The sequence below is a fragment of the Hipposideros armiger genome, unplaced genomic scaffold (assembly GCF_001890085.2).
Source record: "Hipposideros armiger isolate ML-2016 unplaced genomic scaffold, ASM189008v1 scaffold_129, whole genome shotgun sequence".
In the NCBI taxonomy this organism is placed as follows: Eukaryota; Metazoa; Chordata; class Mammalia; order Chiroptera; family Hipposideridae; genus Hipposideros; species Hipposideros armiger.
Window position 1 is genome coordinate 2,250,971 of NW_017731479.1, and position 19,726 is coordinate 2,270,696.

A 19,726-nucleotide genomic window follows, 5' to 3' on the forward strand; every position below is an offset into this window, starting at 1 on the left:
GAGTCTTTTGCACTAAAAATGGGCTCCCTGCTGTTTTGGAGAAGCTGAAACTGATCTGAATTGGGTTAGAACCCTTCCCCTGGTTCTGGCCAGAGCTTGAAGAAGTGAACTTAAGAACAAAAATTGTCCTTTGGTTTGCCCCCCGCATCCCTATCTTCCTTTACACAGTAGAGTGCTTAAGAATCAGACTTCTCAGTTCTCTTCTTCCCAGCCATATGACCTCGGGCAAGTTACTTGACCTCTCTGGGCCTCAGTTCATTTGTCCATCAAGTGGAAATATGAATATCTACCTTGTAAGGTGATTGTGAGAACTAAAAGTGTTGTGCACACCGCCTAGACTACAATAATGAACAAATGTTAGCTAGTAGTATTGTCAACATAATCATAATTTTTCCACTCTGGGTTCTCTGAGAAGGGGGATGAAGGAAAAAAAGAAGCATATGAGAAATTTTGAGTCCATGAAGTAAGGTTGAAGGTCATAAAACTTATTGCATTCAATTTCATGTTTTTATAAGAATCATAATTGTTTTTTTCCTGAATGGCTACAACACATCCAATTTTTGTTATCAAATTTTCTCTTTTCCACCAAATAGCTCTTTGGGCTATTTTATAGAGGAAGAAGCTGGACTCAGAGATAAGAGCTTTCCTAAAGTCACAGAGTCGACTGGATGCCGAGTTGGGATTTAAACCCTGGTCTCTGTGAATCTAGAGCTGGTATTTTAGTTTGGTTTTTGCCACTCGCTTCTTCCTGCTGTCAGAAATGTTATTCATAGATTCTTGAATCTGACCTCACACGTCATCTGGTCCAAATTCCCACAGACTACAGCAGTCCCCTCTCCCTCCTCACCAAAATATGTGCTCATTCAACTTCTGCTTGAACACCTTCAGTGAGAGGGAGCCTGAACCTGTACACGCTTGGCCAGCTTGTGTTGTTAGAAAGCTGTGAGGCCATAAGGCATGCTGGGCCCCCCTCTTGCCATGCCACACTCAGGAGACGTCCCCTCGGTGCCAGGAGACATTGTTAGTCTGTGGGTGGCTGCCCGCTTGGCTTCCTGAGCTGTAGCCGGGGAACTGGTAATGATGAGAGATGGCCAGCTCCAGGCTCTGAGCAGGGCAGGACCAGGTTGTCAGGTGCCATCATTGGCCAGGGAAGAACAGAAGCTTCCCGGGGCAACTTGGTGCCAGGCAGTATTATGATCAAAAGATGCAGTGGAAATTTCCCAGCCACCACCGGTTCATTCCTCATGGGAGCAAGTGCTTCCCCATCCTTTTCGCTTCTTTCCTGATTGGCAAATATTCTCCCACTTCCTCTGGAGCCAAAAGTAAATGCCTTCTGGCATCTAGCATCTCTTAAGTTGCCTCACCATCATCGTCATCATCCTTGTCATCGTCACTGTCATCACTTCATTTATACTCCAAATAAACTCCATTTCTTGGACTCTTCCCATGCTCTAGGCACCATGCAATAACTCATTTATTTCTCAGAAGAATCCTGTGAGTCGCCATAATTATCCCCACTGTTTAGAGAAGGAAACTGGAGCATAGAGAGGTGAAGTGATCCGCCTAAGGTCACACAGCAAGCAAGTGGCAGAGCCAGAGTTTGCCCCCAAGACTGTGTGAGTCCAAAGCCAGTATTCAAACCTGCCTCTCAGAGTTCTGTGCCGCCTTCTGCCTCTTCCTTTCTGGGCTGTGTTCACTCTGAGCCAAGTGTGTAAGAGTCCGCCGGAACTAAAAGGTTGCTTCTCTACAAACATCTCCTGAGATTGTCTCCTGCGGTTAAGTCACTGTCTACTCCCAGGCTTCCGCGGAGCCCAGCCTCCTGTCGGAAAGGTCTCCCTGGTTCTGCCCTCAATACTAGACTACATCCTGGAAGCCTGTGTGAGTGTGGCGGAGGCTGTGAACCTTGTTTGGCATCGAGTCAGAATAGCCCTTGGTCTGTCTGACTTCCTCAAGTTCTGAGATCACCTAAGACCAACCCTGTTGCACTCACTGAACTTGGGCTTTGGACAGAGGTCCTTCACCTCTGAAGTTGTTGCTTCCCCTTGGAGGAATCAGAATGCTGTTCCTCCCTCTCTAGGCCTGGAAGAAGCTTAGGAAGTTGGAAGGGAGTCTAGCCTGTAGCCCTACAGTGTGGAGCTTTGGGGAAAAGAAACATGAGAGGACAAGGGGTGACAGGACAGGTGGTCCCGCTTCTCAGCCTGGGAGGAAAGGCTGCCCCCTAGGTCTTAGGATCTTTATTTGGGTGTGACCATCTTTGAGCTAGACCAGGGGTCGGCAAACTTTTGAGATGAAAGAGCCAATCCTGTCCCTCACAACACTTTAAAAATTATTCGAGAGCCATAAAACAAATGAAATCACCGTTATGTGGATAATATCCTTCAAAAATTTTATAAATGAAACGGTGATAGTTTTATTTTCATTGTCAGTTTTGCTTCAGAGCCACATGTATGTACCTAAAGAGCCGCATGTGGCTCGCGAGCCGCGGCTTGCCGACCCTGAGTTAGAGGAACCTGGCAGGAAAAGGAGTGCCACAGGATGGAAGGGTGGGGTGTGCAGCTCTGGATTCTGTGGGGGCCCTGGGCATCCTGGGGAGGCTGGAGTGGAATAGAATGTTGTATCTAGATGCTGCTGTTGTCCTTAAGGGGACGGTCTGTGGGCAGTGCTGACTTTTTATAGCTGCATGGGAACCTTCAGGGAGAAGGATGTGTTGGCCAGGGCCTGGGAGCACAGCTATATTCGGTAAGCAGAGAGGGCCCCTGCCTCAGACTCCAGAGGTCAGCAGGCTGGACCGGGCAGGGAGCCAGGGCAGGCGGGAGGGAGAAACGGAGAATTGCTGGTGGCAGTGTCTAGCCTTCAGGCTGCAAACTGGGTGGACCCAGCCCACAGACATGCTTTGTTTCACCCACCCGGAAGATCTGGCAATGTTGGGCTAGAGTTAAATAATGCTGTTCCTTCAGAGGGGACACACAGCATCTATTGAGCCCCTGTCCCCACGTCTTCCACCTACCTACCTGCTTCATTTATGTTAGCTATGGTCCCCGTGTTTGTGACCTCCAGTCTAGCAGACCAGCTGAGCCTGCTCTCAGTGTTGCGTGCTCTGATCGTCCTCAGTGTCTTCCCGTGGAGATCCAACAGGGGTAGGCTCCGAAGTCAGTTTGGGAGCTTAGCCCCTGGGATATTGTTGGGACATTGGAACAATCTTGGAAAAGGAAGTTATTCCATTAGTCTCTGATTGAAAACTTCACATTGGTTGGAATAGAAGCCTCCCGCTACCTGCTGCTCTCTCTCTCTGAGCATCTGCATGCACAGGAGTGTGTGATTCTGTGCCTATGTGTGTGTCTTGTGTGTGTGTGTATGCGTGCGTGCGTGCGTGTGTGCGTGTGTGTGTGTGTCTGTGTGCGCTCGCGCATGCGCGTAGCACACCCAGCGCTCCCCGGAGCATCTGTTTCAGTCAAGGATTGGAGACTCCATCTGTTGGACCAGTTTGATGCCTGCCCTGTGCATCCCGAGGGCTCTCCGGACCCCACTGTTGGACTCTCAGGGGTCTCTCTTGAGGAGAGCCCCTTCTAGGACCAAGAGCCAGGCTGGGGCCAGGAGGGCCCGGTTGGGCCTGGAGATGACGCCTGCCTCTCTTTTGTATTTGCTTGGTGCTGGCTGAAGATGCGCCAGGAGGAGAAGACCAGCTACAGGGTGGTGCAGATGAGCGAGGAGGGGCTGGCGGCCAGTGGCGAGCTCCCGGGACCGCTCCTGATGCTGGCCCAGAACTGCGCCGTCATGCACAACCTGCTGGGCCCTGCCTGCATTTTCCTGCGCAAGGGCTTCGCTGAGAACAGGCAGCCTGTACGTAAGTTGGTCCCTGTGGAGCCATGCTCGACTTGGCTTCATAGGGCATGAGAAGGTGCTGGGAAGAAGAGGGGCTCTGTGCACAGCAGCACGTGTCCCCCAGCAGATAGACCTCAAAACCTCAACTTGTGAATCTGACCCACAAAGCTTCCCACTCATGGCTGAAAAGCACTGGCGACTCCACTTCCACCAGCAAGAAATAATAACAGCAGCTAACATTGCTTTGGGGTGGGGTTTTTTTTTTTTTGAGCACTTACTATGTGCCAGGCACTGTGCTAAGTGCTTCAGTGCGTTGCCTCATTTATGCCTCAGAGCAACTCTTAAGAGGTAGGTACTCTTATCTCCATTTTGCAGGTAAGGAAACTGAGGTGGAGAAGTAACCTGCTTAAGGTAACAGCCAGTGGGTAACAGAGATGGGATTCAGACTTGGGGAGTCTGCCTCAGGGGCCTCCTGTGCTCTGAACAACAGTGCTGATACACACAGCACCATCCAGTAGCACTTTCTACAACGATAAAAACATTCTATAATCTGCACTGTCCAGTATAGTAGCCACGAGCCCCATGTGACTATTGAACACTTGATGAGTGGCTAGTGCAATCAAGGAATTGAATTATTAATTCTATTTAATTCCCATTCAAATTTAAATAGCCACATGTGGCTACAGTATTGGACAGCCTCCTGTAGGTATCTAAACAGCCACAGGGAGGAGGGTAACAATGATGGTGTTACAGATACAGACGTTTGCAGGTTCCAGTTATTGAATGCCACACGCTAAACACTATACATATCTTGTCTCACGGCGTGCTCACAAAGGCCTGGTAAGGTGGGTCCTGATATTAACCCATTTTACAGATGAGGGGACTGCGGCTGACAGGAGTGGCCTGCTCCAGTTCCCATAGCTAGGAAGCAGCAAACCTGGGCTCTGCTGCAAGTCTGTCTGACTCCAGAGGCCACGCTCTTCTCCCTGACCGCATATGTTGGAGAGAAAGGAGTATGTGTGTGCTTCATTCCACCGGGCCCCCACCCCCCGAGGTGGTGCTTATTGCTTCCCTGCCACATGTGGGCACCCCCAGCTCTACTCCAGAGCACAGCACACATACCCCTGCCTCTCTGCACAGGGCATGTGTGACTCAAGGGCCAGCCACCAGGACTCAGCGAGATCAGCTCCAGCCACAGGCACACTGCAAAGGGATACCTGGCTTTCCTACTCCCTGACTCTGGCTCTACAAGAAGTTTGGAGGGGGCTGCAGCGGGGGACAGCAGTACCTCATTGCTCTCCAGTCCTGTAGAGCTAGGTCCCGGAGAAGGCGGGGTGGGGGTGGGGGGCGCCAGGGGATAATGGTGGCTGCTGGAGCCGAAAAGGGTGGAAAGGACTTGTTATGTCTAAGTAACTTGTCCTAGTGAGTATACTCTGCCTGTGTGTACACATACGCACACATACATATCCTTGCTTACTCACTCACTTTCACTTATTGGGGGTATAGGCATTACAAAACAACATCCTTTTTGGCCACACAAGAACTAAGTCTGACTAGGAACAGGAGTGGCAACCCTTGCACTACGCACCGTGACTTTTTAAGTGGATTTTTCAGTGGAAGTCCATGCAGTCATCTCACAGAGACACACATACTTTCAGTGACTCCTACCCTCAGCTAGAAATGCTCCCTGCAGGACCTGGTAGCTTGCAGCCTTCTCGTTCCAAGCGTACATACACTCACCACACTATCCTGCCACATAAAGCCACAACTGAGCACCCGGTCCCGTGCACCTGGTTGTCCCACGAGATGTTGCTCAGTAGCCCCTTTCTAGAAGATGCTCAGATATTCCGGAAATGAAGCTCCTTGCTCTGGGGCCAGTTTGGAGTGGGTACAGCTGCTGTCTCTACCCACCCTGGCCCTCTTGGCTAGTACAGCCTGTGTGCACAGCTGAGATGCGTCAAGCTCACTGTGGCACACCCACGTGTCTATGTTCATGACAGGTGTGCCCACACCTGGTGTGAGCTTCCTCAGGGCAGGTACACCTGCCCCATGTTCTCCCTGCCCAAGGGCAGAGAGCTGTGTCATTTAGGGAGACGAGCCCTATGGGCCAGTTTGGAAGCTTACTAAGCAGGTCCAGTTGGGCAGCCGCATCCATTTCGTACCAGCCTATGTCCCTCCTGGGCAGGCCCGGGACACCTGGCCCCTCACTAGCTGGAGCCGCCCCATGCGTCCTCCGGACCTGCTCTTTAGAGACTTCTCTGACATCTGTTGTGACTCCTAGGCCCAGGGTTTCCTTGATTCCTCAAGGAAACCTGGGCCTTGCTTGAGGCTTTAGATGTGTGCTTTGGATACTGGCAGCTGCCAGAGGCACTGGCGGCCCCCAGGGTCTTATGCTGTGTCCAGTGACAGGGCAAAGTATAGGATGGGGGTCAAACTGGAGAAGGTGGGGCAGTGCCCAGGAAGCAGGGCACAGCCTTAATCCTGCTTCCACACCCTTGGGCCCGCCTCCTCCTCTTCCTCCCTCTTGGGCTGCCTGTCCACCCCTGCTTTCTCTCTCCTTCAGCCCCTCCCTTCTCCCATTGCCTTGCAGGCCTCCTGTCGGTTGTGACCTCCCGCTGACCCTGTTTCATTTACAGGTTTTTGCCGCTGGACCAGCTCTGTTGCCCGACACATTCTTGTGTCTGGAATAAAAAGCTAGGCACAGAGGTTCTGAGCCCAGGCTGGATGGGGCTCTTGGGTCCCCGGGCATCTCCCATGCCTTTGGGAGATGTGGGGCTGCATCTTTTCCCTCAAGCACGTGGTCCAGGCATGTCTCTGCTGCAGCCCTGTCGCCTCCCACCCAGTGCCTGCTGCCACTTGCATGGCCCTCAGGTTGCGCATTTTGTGGCTCCAGGCCCCTCGCAGTTGCTAATAGGACACGTTCTTTTATTTCAGGACAGATCGCTGCGGCCAGAGGAGATTGAAGGTAAGACCTGGCTCCTTAGGGGAAAGGGTTGCTCAACCATCCAGGAAACTGAGAGAAGGGAGATTGGTGGGAGAAGAGGCAGAGACACCTTGACCTCTGGGGACGGGGCCTGGTACAGAGCCAGGCATCCTCTGTGGAGCCAGGCATCGGCGGTGTGTGCAGTCCTGGGCAGCTCCTGGGTCCAGTTCTCCAAGCCAGTGGGCTGCCTTTGCCTCCAGGGGTTCTGCAGGTCCCACCCCCAAACACATCTGCCTTTCTTCCCTTCCCCAGAGCTCCGAGAGGCCTTCAGGGAATTTGACAAGGACAAGGATGGCTACATCAACTGCCGGGACCTGGGCAACTGCATGCGTACCATGGGTTACATGCCCACCGAGATGGAACTTATTGAGCTGTCCCAGCAGATCAACATGAACCGTGAGTCCCTCCACGGGGCACCTCCTTCCCCTTCCGGCCTCCCCCTTGCAGCCCTCGGCAGTCAGGCCTGGGTTCAAATTCTGGGCTCACCTCCTTTCAGCTCTGTGACCTGGGGCAAACCACTTACCCTCTCTGAGCCTCACCTGGAAAATGAGGGGTGTAACTGGGGGAGTGGAGCACAAGGAGTCAATTAGGGATTATATTTGAAACAGCCCAATACCTGGCCCACAGTGTAAGTTGAACAGAGGGATGCTATTATTACTATGTTTTTCTCTTTGTTTGGATTCTCCCAGAAGCAAGCCTGAGACAGGGATTTGACAGTGTAAGTAGTTTATTTGGTAGATGATGAAAAGCGTGGATAGGGAGTAGGGAAGTAAGACACGGAAGGGAAGGAGCCAGCAAAGGACACACTCGTCAGCCAGCTACCACTGACAGGAGTCTGATTCTGCTGGTGAACTCAGGGAGTTAGTATAGCAGCTCATCTCAGTGTTATCCCTCAGCCCTCACCTCTCCGGCTGGGCACTTATACCCCGAACCCCTGTCAGTCACTGGTGGAAAGCTGTTGTGCGCGGGGCCGTGGGTGGGTGTCAGGTCTCCAGCACTTCTACTTCCTGAGAGAGCCATTTGGAAGTTGAGCTTCCGTTTGCACCACAAGGGTAAGGGTGGGGCATGCGGGCCAGGTGCTCAGATTGTCTGCCTCTCTCTTTGCCTTTCTGTGTGTGTCTCTGTCTCTCTGTCTCTGTAATTCTTTTCCTGTCTCTGTGACCTAGTGTTCCTTTCTCCCGCCTATGTCTACCTCCATCCAGTTCCTGACTTGTTCCCTTCATCCACCCCTGGCCACTCCCCTGAGCCACTCTTTGACAGCCACCTGTCCATGGTCACCTCTCTGTCATCACTGGCCCTTGGTTAAATCTTGGTTCGGGCCTGGCGCTGGGCAGGTCCAAGGGAGGGGTTGGCAGTGCCCTCCATTGCCTAGTTAGAGGCGGAGGAATGGTTAGATGGATGACCCAGCCCTTTCCTCTGTCCCCAGTGGGTGGCCACGTGGATTTTGATGACTTTGTGGAACTAATGGGACCTAAACTCCTGGCGGAGACGGCAGATATGATTGGAGTAAAGGAATTGCGAGATGCTTTCCGAGAGGTGAGTGATGGGCAGCAGACAGGCCGGGGGTAAATAGGTTGTTAGAACCCCAACCGCAGGATGGCTACTTGAAAAGAAACCTGAACCTGGTGTCTCAGACCAGGAGAAGGAGCTTGGACAGAGAATGGTCTCTGGGGAAGGGGGGACAATGCCTCTGGGGAAGGAATTCAACCTTGGGATCTGCTTCTGACAGTCTCCATGTTGCAGCTACCTCTTCCTCCTTCCTGCCTTTTCTAGTTTGACACCAATGGTGATGGGGAGATAAGCACCAGTGAGTTGCGAGAGGCCATGAGGAAACTCCTGGGTCATCAGGTGGGACACCGAGACATAGAGGAGATTATCCGAGATGTGGACCTCAATGGGGATGGACGAGTGGACTTTGAAGGTAGGTGGGGCTTAAAAGTGAAAGAGAAACCAAGGCAGCAATGACCACCCATGGGGCCCTCCAAGTGTACGTCCATCATACAACCATCAATCCCCTCCAACTTTCCATCCCCCTACCCTTCCATCCTGCCACCTCTCCATCCATGCACCACCCTAATCTGCCTCCCATCCCTATATCCATCCATCCATTTGTCTATACCTGTTTCTCCATCTATTCATACATCCATCTCCCTCTGTCCATTGCCTGTTTATCCACTCGTCCATCTCTAAACAATTATCCAAAGAACCATTTATTCATGTACTTATCTATCCATCCATGCATGTAACTCATTCATCTATTCATTCACCCATGCACTCATTCAGGTACCCATCTACATGTATATCTCTCCATTTATCTAGGCATCTATACTTCTCTACATGTGTTCATACATTTGTATATCTCTGTCCATCTGCCTATATTACTACCCATACTTGCATTGATCTATCCACCTGTCTGTATAATGATTTCCCAATCAGTAGCCATCCATCCATTTCTGTGTCCATCTGCCCCATTCATCTCTATCCATCTGTCTATCCATCTCCTCCTGCATCTGTCCCTAGTAGGTGTTTTCTGAATACCACATTCCTCAAGCTGACACTCAGGCCCCTAAGCTCTGACAGCTCACCTCCTCAGCTGCAACCCCTGCCATTTCTTCACTCCCACTCCACCTTACAGCTGCACCAGAGTACTTGTAGCCCATGAACCTGCTAGGCTCCCATTCGAACACACTCTTCTTTTTGCCAGTATGCCTTTTGTTCTGTTCTTCACTTGGACTAAATTCTCTTCATCCTTCAAGACCCAGCAGTGGGGTCACTTTCCTCCAGCCTTTCTTCCCTGATTCTCCATATTGAACTTCCTCTTTTCTGAGCTTCAAGCACCTTATGTTCACCCTTGTTCTTTACACTGTCCCCTAACTACTCGTTATAGTTACCTCTATGCTCAGCTCTGAACTTTTTGAGAACCCCATTTTCTTTATCTCTGCATCCCACATAATTCAGTACCGGCACATAGCTAACTAAGGCTCAACAAAAGTGTTTTTTTGTTGTTGTTGTTGTTTTTGGTTTTTTTTTTTTAGCTGAGCCATCCTGCTACCTGTTGGCAGCTCAGCGGCTGCTCAGCTCAGGCTGGACTCGAACCGCTGTTGCTCAGAGCTCAAACTCTTGAGTGAGCTCTTAACCAACTGAGCCACTCGGCCGGCCCCAACAAAAGTGTTTTTTAAAGGAATCAGTAATAATCATAATAGTTATCATTTATCGTACACGTATTATGTACCAGTCACTGCGCTAAGTAGCTTTACATATATCACCTCATGTAATTCTTACAGTGACTCTATGGATTGCACTGTTATTACCTCATGAGAGGAGGAAACTGAGGCTTAGAGAAGTAATATAACTTGCTGAAGATTGCCTCACTGTTAAGAGGCAGAGCTGCTTCACAAACCCAGGCCTGGAATCTCAACCACTGTGCATGATACCACCTGCGACACTAGGGGACACGGGAAAAAATACAGTCAAACATTGACCCTGTGCTCCAGGTACTTGCCTTCTGAGCAGAAAGCCAAGAGAAATATGTGCCAGACTAGGAGTGTGCCCAGAACACAAAGGTTAGGGGACCTTGTCTGGGAGTAGTTGGTCTTCAAGGTTGAGGAGAGTGTGGCTAGATGGAGAGAAGGCTTTGCTACCACCAGATCTGAAACTCTCAGGATGCCCTGTTTCCAGGTAAGTGCCCCCAACTGATGACAGCCCTTCCCTAAAATCCCAGCATCCCCCATTCATTCTACCGGGATGCTGTGTGCTGAGACCCGATCCCTACCTTGAGGAGCCCAAGACCAGCAAGGAAAACAGAAGCCAACAGTATTAGTTCATGCTATTTTGGGGGAAGTATAATGGGATGTGGGGTATAGAGGGGGCACCTGTGCCAAGCTGAAGGGGAGATTTATAGCCTGGAGGAGGCTATAAATAAGTAGAGCCCTAAGAAATGAGTGGGAGCTACCAGGTGAAAAAGAAAGAAGGAGTATTTATCCAAATGAGTTGAAAACTTACGTCCACAAAGAAACCTGTACATAGTTGTTGATAACAGCTTTATTCATAATTGCCAAAACCTGGCAGTAACCAAAATGTTACAGTAGGTGAATGGATAAATAAACTGTGGTTCATCCAGACAATGGAATATTATTCAGTGCTAAAAAGAAATGAGGCCTTTGAGCTTCCTTTGCTCGGCCCGCTCCAAACTCTTTGGAGTGTACTTTCTTTTCTAATAATGGTCCTTGAGCGATTCTCTACTTTTCCTCCCACTTCTGCTTCTTTGAAACGTATTTTTTTCTTCTGAGAAACTCCTTTTCTGCAACTTTAAAAAAAAGAAAAAAGAAATGAGCTATCAAGCTATGAGAAGATACAGAGGAAGCTTAAATGCATACTACTAAGTATAAAAGAAGCCAATCTGAAAGGCTACACACTGTATGATTCCAACTCTATGACATTCTGGAAAAGGCAAAACTATGCAGACAGTAAAAACATCAGCGGTTGCCAGGGGCTGTGCAGGGAGGGAGGGAGGGATGAATCCACAGGGCACAGAGAGTTTTTAGGGCAGTGAAACGATTCTATATGAAACTATGATGGTGAGTACCTGTCATTATACATACATTTGTCCAAATCCATAGAATGGACAACACCAAGAGTGACTCCTAATAGAATTATGGACTTGGGATGATAGTGGTGTGTTGATGTAGGTCCATCAGTTTTAACATTTGCACCACTCTGGTGGGGATGTTGATAATGGGGGAGGCTGTGCCCGTGTGCAGGCAGGGAGTACATGGGAACTCTCTATACTTTCTGCTTAATTTTGCTGTGAACCTAAAACTGCTCTAAAAAATAAAGTCTAGATTAAAAAAAAAAAGAAGGGAGAGGGGACAAGTTGCAGGAAAGCTAAGAGGTGGGAGGGAGGGAGAGAGAGAGTGCCAGAAAGGGGGATCTATATAGTTGGAGCATGAGACTGGGGGTGAATGGTAGGAGATGAGGCTGGAGACGTCAGCTGGGGCCAGGACAGGGAGGGCCTTGAGGTCATGTCAGAATATGGGACATTATCCAGTGGATGCCTTGAGAAGTTTAAGAAGGGGGTCAGATGTGCAAATTAGAAAGCTTGAGCTAGCTGCTGTGTAGGAGATGGATTTGAAGAGGCCGAATGGATGTGGGGGACCAGCACAGAGTCAGGAGCAGTGGCAGTGGAGAAGGGGACACAGATATGAGGGAGATTTGGAGGCTGCGTCCTGAGCTGAACCCTAACTTCTGCTTTCTCTCCACCCTCTCCTATATCCTCCCAGAGTTTGTCCGGATGATGTCCCGCTGAGGCCATGGGGGCCCCTCCAGGACTGCCAAGCTCCCACAGGTGGGGAGAAGAGGAGCGAGAGCTCGCCTCACCCCGCCATAGCTGCCGAGAGCCCAGATGTACTGGCGGACGGGGCCTGCCTGCACCCGGGGGAGGTGCCCACCCCGGACCCCCATCCCTCCGCACTGTGAAAGACTCACAGCTCCTGCAACTGGAAAGGGGGGTGCCTGCCGACAAGGAGGCCACAGTGCCAAGCCCGCAGAGGTCATGCAAGGCGCCAAGTGCCATGTACCCAGCCGCTGCTGGCTGGGTGGGCCAGGGAGCCCGCCAGCAGATCCCACACAGCATGTCTGCCCTGGGGCAAAGCCTCTTGCTGCCCTTCTTAGCTCTGCGCCCGTCCCAGCTCGCCTCAGCCCTGTTATCTCAGAACCAATAAAAATATTTCCAAGAGAAAGGCAGCCATAGAGGTCTTTTCTTCTTGGGCCTGGTTAGAGAACACATTTCCAAAGTACCAACTGCGTGCCCAGAACTGGTTGGACATTCCCATCTTCAACATGCATTTATTGAGTTCTCATTAGGCACCCAGCCATTTCCTCACTCATCTCAGAGGCCAGAACCTGGTACCTCTGACTGAGAGGGAGCCTGGGGATGTGGTGTTTTAGCTGGGTGCGCAGCTGTCACAAAGTCAGATTCTCCAGCAAGTCCTCATTTAACCTTATTGATAGGTTCTGTGACTTTAAGCGAAAAGACATATAATGAAACCAGTTTTACTGTAGGCTAATTGATATAAACCAGCATTAAGTTCCTCTAGCATCTTGTAGAACAAAATGACGTTATTCCAGGACCTGCTATATAAAAAAAGCAGAATGGATATTGGGTCAGCATCTAGCAGGGTCTGCCCCACTTCCTGTCTTCCTGGAGCTTTCGTACCAGTCAGGGAAACAGACATGAAATAATCACATCGTTATATGAGTACAAATTGTGATATTGCTATTAAGGAAAAACTCAGGGACCTTCACTAGGGTATAATGAGGAGACCTGGTTTCCTCTGAGGCAATCAGGGAGGCTTTCCTGAGGAAGTGATGACAAGGTTTTCGCCTGGAGGAAATCCCAGTGTATATGAGGAGACAGATGTAGAAACAGCTGCCATCCTCTCCACTGAACAGGAATCAGGAAGCAGGATAGTAGAGTAGTTAGGCCCTGGGTTTATTTACTGTGTGACTTTGGGCCAGTGATGTTCCCCCTCTGAACTTCAGTTTCCTCAAATGTAATATGGAGGATAATAAAGTCCATAGTAAGTGATCTCAGGACATTGCATTTCACACCTCCAGGGGCTGCTATTCACATAACTGTAGTGGAATTGTGCCATGTGCCAATATTAAACAATCCATTATAATCATTGTAATTAATTTTGATAAGTGAAGGTTAAAGGAGTCCAACAAAGAAGTCAGTGGGTAGAAGTTGCCCCTACTCTTTGACAGGCATGGGGGCACAGTCAGACTGGTGTATGGGATGGACTCCAGTACTCCAAGACAGTGGTTCTCAAACTTTAGTGTGCTTAAGAATCAATCACCTGGGGTGGCCGGGTGGCTCAGTTGGTTACAGCGCAAGCTCTGAGCAACAGGGTTGCCAGTTCAATTCCTACATGGGCCAGTGAGCTGTGCCCTCTGCAACTAGATTGAAGACAACGACTTGAGCTGAGCCGTAGCTGAGCTACCGGTGGGCGGCCAGATGGCTCAGTTGGTTAGAGTGCGTGCTCTTAACAACAAGGTTGTCAGTGCAACTCCCGCATGGGATGGTGGGCTGCGCCCCCCCACAACTAGATTGAAAACGGTGACTGGACTTGGAGCTGAGCTGCACCCTCCACAATTAAGACTGAAGGACAACAACTTGACTTGGAGCTAATGGGTCCTGGGAAAAACACACTGTTCCCCAATAAAGTTAAAAAAAAAACTCCCTAAAAAAAAAGAATCACCTGGAGGATTTGCTAACCCACAGATCTCAGCAGCCCTACCTGGTGAGTATGAATGTGTTTGGGGTGGGGTCCATGAATTTGCATCGCTAACAAGTTCCCAAGGGATGCTGTTGCTGCCAGTGAAGGACCACAATTTGAATGACACTGCTGTAAATCCCAGACGTGTGGGCAGCAGGTGTGCTCCGAAGCAGCTGGAGGAGGCTGTGGGCTAACGGCTGGAAGCAGGAGGTGGGTGGAGAATCCCGTGCTCATGTGTTGCAGCCCAGGGACGATCCTTGTTCTCAGACCTGGCAGGGAATATGGGAAAGACTGTAGGCCCTTGCCAGAGGCCTGGATAATTCCCACGTCCCTGTGGCTAAAGGGGGCTGGGTGCTCCATATTCACTCTAATAATCCAATTCTGAGCTGGAACCCTTGGCTCTGTGCCCTGCGAGGCGGGCCTGCAGCCCTGCCTGCTCCTGTGCCCATTCAGCTCTGCCTGGAGACCCCAGATCTACATTGTTTCAGAAATGCAATGGCCTTGGAGGGCCAGAGGAGCAATCTGTGGAGAGAAGGCTTCTGTGGGCATCTGTGTCAGCTGGGGGCACCACAGGGAGAGGGTGGAGTTAGGGCGTTAGCTAGGATGCTTCTGTCCCCAGTGTCACCGCCTTCCAAAATCATAGACATGATGGCTGTGATAAAGTGACTTGACAATATAGCCAGGCCACTGTTCAGAGGAACCCTCACGCTCAGGACAAGGGGAGGCGCAGGGGTTGGACTTCTGCCTCCTGCAATGCCGAAACTAGAACTCCTCCTATTGAACTTGTCTTATAGTTAGGGGTGCCCAAGTAAGATCGTTTGAAGAAAGGCTTCTGTTACTTTCCAAGGCTGAGACTCATTTTCCTAGATGGACCCTATCCCAGGCAGGAAGTTTCTCTGCGACCTGCACCCCCACAACTGCTTTAATACCTCCCCTAGTGGGGAGCTCAGCGTGTGTCATCTTTGAAGACCTCTCATTGTCTGAAAGGTCAGAAACGGAGCCTGGATTTGCCTCCCTGTGACTTGTAAAGTCCAATTCATTCACTCGTTCATGCATGCGTTCAACTGATATTTATTGAGCACCTACTATGTGCCAGGTCCTGTCTTCAAGTAGCTCAGACTCTAGGAAGGAAAACGGATAAGAGTACAGACAAGTATAATGTAGCGATGGAAGTGCTACTTACTAGGCTACTTAGGAGTTTGGCCTAGGAGAAGTGAGAGTAGGTTAAAGGCACCTAATGCAATCTGGCTGGTTGGGGGTGGGGGATGGGTTGGATGGAAGGGGCAGATTTGCTAGGACCTGAAGGATCAGTTCTGCTTAGTCAGAGGAGGTGAGGGGAAGAGTGTTTCTGGCAGACGGAACAGCACAAGCAGAGGCCCAGAGTAAGGGAGAGCACGGCTCTTTGGGAAATGAAGCAAAATGCCATCTGCCTGGTGGACTGGCCTGGAAGGAGTAGCAGAGAGAGATGACACTCATCAGAGAGGCAGGGCCTGATCTCACTGCTGACCTTAGTGTGTGGAGAGGCTCAGGTGGGACCTCAGAGGGGCTGCCTTCTTGTGTGAGCCAGGCCCATGGCTGCAGAAACCGTGATGCCTATAACAGACTCGCCTTAGGGACAGATAGGTCCAGAGAGCGGAGCAAATCACAGAGCAGCTGAGGGCAGCCGGGAAGCATCCCTGTAGCCTTGTGGTGAAGGACATGACTCTGATCAAAAGACAGAGACAAACAGATATCCTGTGTCCTCGATAGAACACACCCTTTGGAGTCTTGCCCAAAGGATCAAACTTGAGTCTCATCACGCCTCTAGTTTCAGGGGGCATTTGGCAGGGAATTCAGAGGACAGAGGATCATGCTGAGTTGTTCTGTGACTATTCCATCAGCGAAAGCCAGACTGGGAAACTCCACAAGTTCTTCAACAGATAAATTACAAGAAAAAGAAATAGATGGAGGGAAGACTTGTAGATGAAAAGACTTAAAAGGTATTGAGTTTTAAAAAAAAATGTCTAGGGATGTGTGCTCAGATGAAAAATATCATAAACACAAGGTAATTATTCCTATAAAAGTCTGAATAGCAGCTGCTTTTAGAGAGCTGGAGGGCAGAGGCTGTGGTTGGGGCGGGGAACAGAGAGGGGCTTCTGGGGTGTCAAGCAAAATTCTACTTTTTTTCCCCTTTTTTTCTTTTTTAAAATTTTACTGGGGAACAGCCATGGTCACTGGTTACATATGTATTATTTTCATGCTACAATGGCATAGTTGACTCTTTTAAGGAGGGTGCAGTTTACACTGGCGCATGCGGGGACCGAACCGGCAACCTTGGTGTTATCAGCACCACATTCTAACCAGCTGAGCTAACTGATCACCCCAAAATTCTATTTCTTGAACTATGTGGTGGTTACAAGAGTGTTTGCCTCATAATAACTCACTAACTTGTCCATTTGTTCTGTATGTTTTTCTGTTTGTCTTATTTTACAATAAAAAGGTTTTCGTTTTTTTTAAGTGTAAGCTCAGGAGTCTCCTACCTGGATTCAAATCCCAGCTCTGTCACTTATTAGTTGTGTCATTTTGGGTAAGTTTTAAGAACCTCTGAGCCTCAGTTTCCTCATCTGTAAAATGGGGATGATGTTATAGGCTGTTTTGAAGATTAAACAAGTTAGTGTACTCGAAGCCTTTAGAACAGTACCTGGCATACACTGTGTTATAAAAGTGTTTGCAATTAGTATTATTGCATTGTTATCCCCTACTTCCCAACTCTCTCTCTCATACCTCTGTGATCCCCTCACAAGGAAAGGGGACGGGAGAGCCAGCCATTGCACTCTTAATGGCAGTGGTAAGTGACAAGATAATCACAGCTTAAATCTGGGATTTGGCTCCATGACCCCGGAATAACCATCTGTACAGAATGGTCCTGCACGGTGGCCCCGATCCTGTTGGCTGTGCCTGCGGCTCAGGTTGCGGGGCAAGACTATCCCTTCACACTTCTGGAGGTGCCTGCCACCTGCTCTCATCCTCTTGCTAATGCCTGCCTTTCCTAGACAGAGGACAAAGGAGCTGAGTGTCATGATTGAGGCATGGGCTTCGGTGGTACCGTGAACCTGGGTTCTAACCCCAGCTCTTAAGGGAGTAAAGGGATATATGTGTTAAGGGATTTCCTTTTCCTCTTTGAGACTTGTTATCCATTATAATGATAATAATTGTACCTCCCTGGTAGGGTGGTTGTGAAAAAATAATCCATGAATAATGCTTAGTAGAGGGCCTGGCTCAAGGCCTTCACATATGCTATTCCCTCTGCCTGAAATGCTTTTCCCTGCATTCTTTGGTTAGTTGGATCCTTCTCATTTCTTGGGGCTGGGCTTAAATGTCTCCTTGACTTCCCTACTGAAGGAAGGAAAGAAGCCACTGCAACATCTCATTTGTAGTCTTTAGAGCATATATGAAAGTTGTGGCCTGACACATTTATTATATTATATTACGATATATTTTCACTTATCTGCTTATTGTTTGATGCCCTCTGCCCTCACTGGAATGTAAACTCCATGTTGGCAGAGACCATTTCTACCTCGTTCACTGCAGTATATCTCCAGTGTCTAGTAGATACTCAGCAATTATTTATTGAATAAATGAACAAAACTCCATGAATATATAAATGAATATATTTGCCCACTTCTCTATCGTGTGTCTTCCTTGGCTGGGACATAAGGGACATAAGTGCAGGAATCTTGTTTGACTTGTTCTCTGCTGTGTCTCCTGAACCCCTTGTGCCTGGCCAGGGGTGTACTCCATGCTCAGTAAATACTTAGGAGATGTGAGCCTGGGGGTGCAGACGTCGGCAGACGTGACTGCTGTCCTCAGGTGCAGGAAGAGCTCCAGGGCCCGTCCCTGGTGGCTTTCTGACCTCAGGGCTCACTCTGCTGTAATGTCCTGTCTTCTGGGACCATTTTCCTTTGGGGGCCTCAAGGTCGCAGGCAGTGCCATGGAACGGGAAAGAAAGGATTGGGAGTCAGACAGATCTAGATTCTAGTCCTTGATCAATCACTTACAATCTCTGGGACCTTGAGCCAGTGGGTGCAGCTTCAGCTCTCTCATCTGTTCAAAGGGAGATGATAATCATAACAACAACAACAACATATCTGCCTGGAAGGGCTGTAGTGATCAGATGAGGTAACAGACATGAAAGCTCAATATGGGTTGAACCGTCCTATCCACACGTGTGTTGTCACTGGTATTGGTAGCTACAGATATCTGTTTTTGGTTCTGTTTTGTTTTGTTTGGCTTAAAATAACAGAAATTTATTCGCTCATAGTCTTGAGGCCGGAAGTCCAAAATCGAGGAGTTGGCAGGACTGTGCTCCCTTCGAAGTCGCTAGAGCAGTGGTTCTCAACCTTCCTAATGCCGCGACCCCTTAATACAGTTCCTCATGTTGTGGTGACCCCCAACCATAAAATTATTTTCATTGCTACTCTATAACTGTAATTTTGCTACTGTTATAAATCGTAATGTAAACATCTGTTTGTTTTCCAATGGTCTTAGGCGACCCCTGTGAAAGGGTCGTTCGACCCCTAAAGGGGTCGTGACCCACAGGTTGAGAACCACTGCTCTAGAGGATAATCCTTCCTTGCTTATGGTGGCTCATGGCAACACTTGGCATTCCTTGGTTTGTAGCTGTGTCAGTTCGATCTCCACCTCTGTCGTCACATGGCCTTCTCTCTGTGCTGTAGCTACAAATGCAGAGCGTGCCCGCCCAAAAAATGTATGCACATTTTAAGAAAGGAAAAAACTGTATTAAAATTGTAATACTCAATATATACCAATAACAAAAGATGAATACAAGTCATGTGTATACAGTTTTTTTCGCACCCCTGGTATTTGAAATGGCCACTGAGAACCAAGTCGTAGGGTGAAACTAGAGTTCTGGGGAGAGACTGCTGGGTTTCTGTGAACATTCGTTCTCCCCATCTTCCTTAGTAGTGAAACTCTTGATTTTCATGATATTTAGAATCAAGACTACATTTCACAGCCTCCCTTGCAGCTAGCTGTAGCCTTGTGCCTAAGTTTTGGCTAACAAACAGAAGCAGGTGTATGCAGTTTCTGGTAAGTGTCCTTAAAAGGAGAAACCTGGCTTCCTTTGCCTTTCTTCCTCCTTCTTGCTAGCTGGAATGTGGCCGTGAGGCTTGGAGCTTGAGCAGCCATCTTGGACCATGAGGAAGAAGTCAGTACTGAGGATGGTAGAATACCAGTAGAAGGAGCCTAGGTCTCTAACACCTTCTGGAAGCCACCCCAAAAGCCCTGTAATGCCTCACTCCAGACTCCTTTACAGGAGAGAGAGAGAAAACTTCTGTGTCATTAAAGCCATTAGTACTTTGCATTTTTCCTGCACTTCCATACAACCAAATTTAAATATAATTGATATACTCTCCAAAAAGGCAGAGTTCACACAGACTAGATGAGTTTTATTTCATTTTATTATTATTTTTTTTTAAAGATTTTTATTGGGGAATTGGAACAGCGCTGGGGAATTTGGGGGAAGGGGAACAGACAAGTTGCTGTGGTTTTGTTCTTCAGTCTAGTTGTGGAGGATGTTGCTTCACTGGCCCAAGTTGGCACCATCATTGCGCTCTTCCTGGGCGAGGCAGATCAGTTGCCGGCT

General features: G+C 49.2%; 1 protein-coding gene across 6 annotated transcripts in view; it reads left to right on the forward strand.

The window, feature by feature from the left end:
* Positions 1-12,543, forward strand: part of CABP1 (calcium binding protein 1) — a 29,249-nt gene extending 16,706 nt beyond the window's left edge. For 4 of the 6 annotated variants that reach the window (XM_019649123.1, XM_019649121.1, XM_019649120.1 and 1 more), the window contains exons 2-7: positions 3,661-3,840; positions 6,757-6,787; positions 7,058-7,201; positions 8,232-8,341; positions 8,579-8,726; positions 12,085-12,540. In XM_019649123.1, the coding sequence (XP_019504668.1) occupies positions 3,661-3,840; positions 6,757-6,787; positions 7,058-7,201; positions 8,232-8,341; positions 8,579-8,726; positions 12,085-12,110 (639 nt within the window). In that variant the 3' untranslated portion in view covers positions 12,111-12,540. Of the gene's footprint in view, positions 1-3,660; positions 3,841-6,756; positions 6,788-7,057; positions 7,202-8,231; positions 8,342-8,578; positions 8,727-12,084 lie in introns of all 6 variants that reach the window. The other 2 variants (XM_019649118.1, XM_019649119.1) reach the window with 2 other exon arrangements.
* Positions 12,544-19,726: the final 7,183 nt, after the last annotated feature.